The sequence below is a fragment of the Armigeres subalbatus genome, chromosome 2 (genome assembly GCF_024139115.2).
Source record: "Armigeres subalbatus isolate Guangzhou_Male chromosome 2, GZ_Asu_2, whole genome shotgun sequence".
Taxonomy (NCBI): domain Eukaryota; kingdom Metazoa; phylum Arthropoda; class Insecta; order Diptera; family Culicidae; genus Armigeres; species Armigeres subalbatus.
The window spans coordinates 31,094,578-31,100,577 of record NC_085140.1 but is presented as its reverse complement, the minus strand read 5'-3'; the positions used below and the strand labels follow the sequence as shown (position 1 = coordinate 31,100,577).

Here is a 6,000-nt window from a genome sequence, read left to right as displayed (position 1 = left end):
ATAAATAGCGGATCCAACTGGAAGGCTTGGCTCAATTTGCAATCGATTGCTAAGTGAGAAGGATCATTCTCAAGAGAAGAAACATTTTTTCGCTAAGAAGTATTAGTGACATATTTAAGAAAAAGTGAAGTGTATTAAATCAGTTGATCGCAACCAACAGGGAAAATGACATCATTCAATGATTGTAAACTGAATTTTGGAAGGATGTAAGTATTGAAACTCAATTGGTCAAAAGATTCTGTTCTCTAACGTTTTCAAATCTTCCGTAATATTGAGGATAATCAGTATAATGTTATTTAAGTGAATATGTATAGAGTAGCTGATGCTCAATATTCAACGGATTTTAATTGTTTCACCGTGTTATCGCTTTGAACTTTTTTTTGTATAAATTCATGTCCGGTATGAATATGATGGTATGTTTACTGACAGAGTGAATGAAATTTCTACTACACAGAGCTCAAAACCCGCTTAGTTTGATGTCAATTTCAGAAAAAACTTTCCCCACTTCCAATATCATGTGGGAAAGTTCCGTTTATTTTATTGACTCACTGCATGAAGACATGCCTAGCGACTGGCAACTGCAACTAATTTATTGAAGCAAAATATTTATTCAGTGAACTACCAAAAGTCGTTGTTGTTCCCAACTAGATGATTCGTTTCTAGTTTCCATGCGATACCGATCAGACAACGATCATTCATCTGGAACTTGTGCCACGAATACCCACGAGTTACATAGATCGGCAAAATATCTGCTATCTGCAAAGCGATTTATGCTGAAGTGAATTTCCAGTCGTATTGACCTGTTTAGAACGATTGCCGTATCCAACCTTTAGCGTGATAGATAAGTTCTGTGCCATTGATTTTAGGTGCCACAGTGTCAGTCCATCAAGCGGTCAGTCTACATATAATCTTTTTCAACAAGTGAGTAAGCTTCGAAACGTGTTGCTATAATAATGTTTTTAACTTTTAACAAACTTATGTTGTATTTCTATGAAGTTTGTTTTGCACCTTGCGAGAAATTATTTATGTAATAAATACAGGATATTTTGTTCAAACAACGTTATATCGAAATATCAAGTGATTAAATTATGTTTGTTGTAAATAACAGATAAGCATCCGAAGGTCTATAAGTCCTTTGTTGGCATACGTCCATGCTATGTAGCCTTATAGTTAATGGAAAACAACGGATTGAATCACCCAGTTACAGCAGTTGCTTGGCGATCTGTTGTTGACGATCATCGCCGAACAGACAAATAGCCAACGAACTACTGATAAGACCTTTGGGAAGATGCTATTTTAATGTCCTGATTGGCAACGATCGGCGCTCTCGCATGGGCTTGTATATACTGTTCAGAGATGGGGTTTATGGCATCACTTACCTATTGCACAAAGCGTGGCACGTAATTATGTTATTTTATAGATGACTATCTTATAATATAAAGCAACAACAAAAAACAAGTATTTATACAGTTTCTGTTTATAATCTCTACCATGGTAGCCATATCAATTCCAACGATTTCGGTGAGGTATGTTATTGTTATTGTCGATTGTGTTCTGGAGTTATTTTGCTAAAGCCCACACAGCGAGGTCCAATATGAAACTAGAACGGCCAGCCCGTTGTATTGATCTCGTAATGCCGATCTGTTTAGAATTATATTGCAGAAAGCGAGATTTCAATATTTGTGATTCGTTGCGTTTTAGCAGTGATAGAATTTATTTGAAGGCCGCATACCTGAATTTTGCACACCCAGAGGAATGGGACCTTAGAGGATAGGATACTTGATGTCCCAGTATGTTTATTATCGGTAGCGCCTGTAGAACCAATTCATGATTCTAAGGTGAGGTATGTTGAGGACCAAAATCTCGATCTACAGCGATTAACTAGATATACTTAGGGCATATTTTGCTTCACATCCTAAAATTATCTAAATTTACCATTGAAGATTGTATGCATGTTTACTGAAAATCACGTTTCAGTTGGAAATAATTATAAAGCAATCACTTTTATATAAAGCTCCATACGAGTGGAGTGGCGTTATAATAATTTCCAACTGAAACGTGCCTTTTCAGTAAACATGCATACTAAGGTGGCTCAAAAAACACTTTTTCAAATTTGTTGGTGGGCCGCCCTCATATTCGTTCTTCATCGTAAATTGTATCGTCTAACTGCAAATCACTGTTTTTGGATGTTTCTGCATACATTTTTGCATATAAACTTCTAACGAGTTTAGCATCACCCAAACGTTGACCGATTTGGCTGAAATTTTGTCATCAAATTTTGGGCATCAGTACATCAAATAGATCCGAATAAGAGGGCGGCTCATTAAAAAAAATGACAAAAGTTTTTTTTTTTCATATTAATTTGAGCCACCCTAATGCATACTGATAACAATCAATATTTGAAAAATTAGTTTATAAGATTCAAAATATGTCCTGAATCTAATAGGTAGATATCGAGATTTTGGTCCTCACACATGACCATTTTGTATGATAATCAGCGCTGGTGCTATAACTATTTTCGGGAGCATAATATGCTATGTAGATCCGCTAGCTCTTGGGTCGTCTCTTGATGCATTAGGAGAAACATAACGGTTAGGATTATTATTGTGTATGTAAACTCAGTATTCAGTACTCTGGCAAAGGGTCTGTGTCCAGTGTTGGTAAAATTATTCACAAATCTCAATAGATCTCAATCATCGAGCCTTCTAGCGCGATCAAACTGTTTTTAACGAAGGAGAACAACCGGAAACCTATGATGATTTAAATGGATGATTCAACTCTGCTATGAATTTTTAGGTGTTGAGTTTGGGGCGATTTAACTCACGATTGATTTGAATCGTTCATGATGTTTGAGATTTTGAGTTTTTCGCAACACTACTGTGTCATGAGAATACTCCAAATTGAATCACGTAACTGATCAAGATTATCAAGCTTTGGGCGTTTGGCGCCTTTCCTACGCTCTTGGCTCCGTCAGAATCATATAGTTCTCCATAGTGCTGAATCTTCTTCTTGCCAAATTTCATCAATAAAAATATTATAAATCTACGATTACTGATGAAAAATGCACTTAAAAAAAGTTGTCTCGATGCCATCGAAACCATTGTCCGTTTGAAGAACAGGCCAAAATAAACAAATGTCGAAAAACTGATCGAACCTTCAAAATCATGACCAATATACGTACACTACAATAGGAACTATTCAGAAATGCGATTAGCAACGGTTTTGTATAAAAGAGTTCATGTTTTTGTCTTAATTTAGTTAAATAAAAGGTGGCGAAATTAAGCACATCAAATTTGATGATTGCAATTATCGCCGCTGACGAAATTCCATTCATAATTCTGAAATTTAAACATGAGCTATTTTTCGCCGCCATCAACATCATCGGTTGTCTTCTTCTCATTTTTATTTTGATTCGTCTTTTTAAAACCGAAGTTAGTGGATTCAATATCCGTTTAAACAACCATTTCAAGAGGACAAGAAAGGGGTGGCGAAAACTACACACTCAGTTCAGCTCGGCATTTTTTGATTCTTTTACCGAGATCCGCACAGCCGAGTGCTCGGTTCCTGACTTTCTGCTGATATCTCAGCTGAAAAAGTAGTTTGTTTACTGCGGCACTCGAAGAAGCCGATATTTCAGAAAAAGAACTTAAACCGTGAATCGCACAGCCGAGATCGGTGAAAAAATTTAAGTGTGTAGATCACAAAGGTGGCGAAAATTGAAAATGTGTGGCGAAAATTGAATCAGACAACTTGCTAATTAAACGGCATATTTATATAAATTAGCAATAATTTATCGTCATTATTAAATCAGATTTGCTAGGTAAGGACCAATTTTACATAATAATCCCGACACCTCCACAATAATTAGATTTTTTTTTGCATTTAGCGACAAAAGAGAAAAAAGATAAAAGGGAAGATCCATAAAGTACGTCACGCAAAATTTGGCCATTTTCACCCCCCCCACACTTTTTGTATTCACACTTTTTGTATTAAACCTCTAAAATGTTTGTATGACTCGTCACGTTGTTCGGAACCCCCCCTCCCCCCTAGAAGCGTGACGTACTTTGTGGATGGCCCCAAAGTACGTTTAGGGTGGCGATATATAGTGCTTCTATCCTATTATTGTGAGAAAGCGCAAAAATGCCTAACGCATTGCCTTCATTCTTTTTTTTGTGACTCGATCTGAAGATTGTGGAAAGTTTCTCGCCTACTATTTCGATGGCTTTCCATTCAGTGGTTTAGCCAGAAAATCAGTCAGGGGAAGGGTTTTCTTAATTATGTTTGATGAAGCAATTTCGATGCTGCATCTCTGATACTAAGCAGTTACTGCTAATGTAAATTATAGAAATGGAATCAATGTGAACTACCATTTTCAGTTCTGGCGATTGCTAGAACAAGAAAAATACACCCGATTCCCAACCGTCTAAGACGAGTTAAGACTCTCCATTTAATTTCGCCAATAGGAGGTCGTCAGTTGCATTCTAGCAAAAAATCCGCTTGAGGCCCTTTCAAAATATTTTAACAACAGCCACTACACCTGATGGTATAATTGCTATACTTCCATTATCAGGCGACAGGTGGTGTTGCTGCGTGTTTGTATCAATATAATATTGCATATACACTAGTGATATCTGCTGTTCGATATCGTAAACTTTCAATGTTCCTTCCACACACACGAGGTGGAGAAGTCTTGAAGAAATTAAAAGTATATAGCTAGAATTTAGTATGAAGGTACAATGAAATCTCTTTTATTGTTTAGAACTGGAAAACAAGTCATGGGTACAAAAAATCTAAAAATTATTTGATGCTTTTTGACCTAGTTTTCATTTTGATGCGATGCGTGGTTGATGAGAACGGATGATTTGTCTATACAAGGAAATTCATTTTACTTTAAATGTTGTGGCGCCATCTCATTCAAACAGCACCTTTGTCTTTGCCTTATTGAATAATTGGTGGCTCACATCATCTTCTCTTGAACCTCTTCCTATCATGTACTTCGTCTTCGACGTGTTGATGACTAGTCCGATTCGCTTGGCTTCCCTCTTCAGTCTGATGTAGGCTTCCTCCATCTTCTCAAAGTAACGTGCCATAATATCTATGTCGTCGGCGAAGCCAAATAGCTGAACGGACTTATTGACAATTGCACCACTCGTGTTAATCCCTGCTTTTCGTATTACCCCTTCCAAAGCGATGTTGAATAGCAGACACGAAAGACCATCACCTTGCCGTAACCCTCTGCGGGTTTCGAAGGGACTCAAGAATGCCCCTGAAACTCGAACTACGCACATCACCCGATCCATCGTCGCTTTGATCAACCGTGTCAGTTTATCCGGAAATCCGTGTTCGTGCATTAGCTGCCATAGCTGGTCCCGATCGATTGTATCATATGCGGCTTTGAAGTCGATGAATAGATGATGTGTGGGCACGTTGTATTCGCGGCACCTGGTCCGTAGTGGAGCGTTCGCCCATAAAACCCGCCTGGTACTGCCCCACGAACTCCCTTGCAATTGGTGCTAGTCGACGGCATAAAATTTGGGAGAGTACCTTGTAGGCGGCGTTCAGCAATGTGATTGCGCGGTAGTTGCTACAATCCAGCTTATCGCCCTTATTGTAGATGGGACACACGACACCTTCCATCCACTCCTGCGGCAAAACTTCCTCCTCCCAAATCTTGGTAATGACCCAGTGCAGCGCTCTAGCCAGTGCCTCACCACCGTGTTTAAATAGCTCTCCTGGTAGTTGGTCAACCCCAGGGGCTTTGTTGTTCTTCAGCCGGCCAATCTCCTCCTGGATTTCCTGGAGATCCGGAGCCGGTAGAATTATGTCCTGCGCGCGTTCCCTCAGGTCCATCACCATACCGCCATCTTCGTCTGCCACATCGCCATTCAGGTGCTCTTCGTAGTGCTGCCGCCACCTTTGGATCACCTCACGCTCGTTCGTAAGAAGGTTCCCGTTTATGTTCTTACACATATCAGGCTGTGGCACGTGACCCTTACAGTG

General features: G+C 39.0%; 1 protein-coding gene across 1 annotated transcript in view; it reads left to right on the top strand.

Moving 5' to 3' along the window:
* Positions 1-6,000, top strand: part of LOC134214199 (purine nucleoside phosphorylase) — a 52,279-nt gene continuing 46,279 nt past the window's right edge. The window contains exon 1 of the mRNA XM_062693611.1: positions 1-206. Coding sequence (XP_062549595.1) covers positions 166-206 — 41 coding nt within the window. The 5' untranslated portion in view covers positions 1-165. The remainder of the gene's footprint in view (positions 207-6,000) is intronic.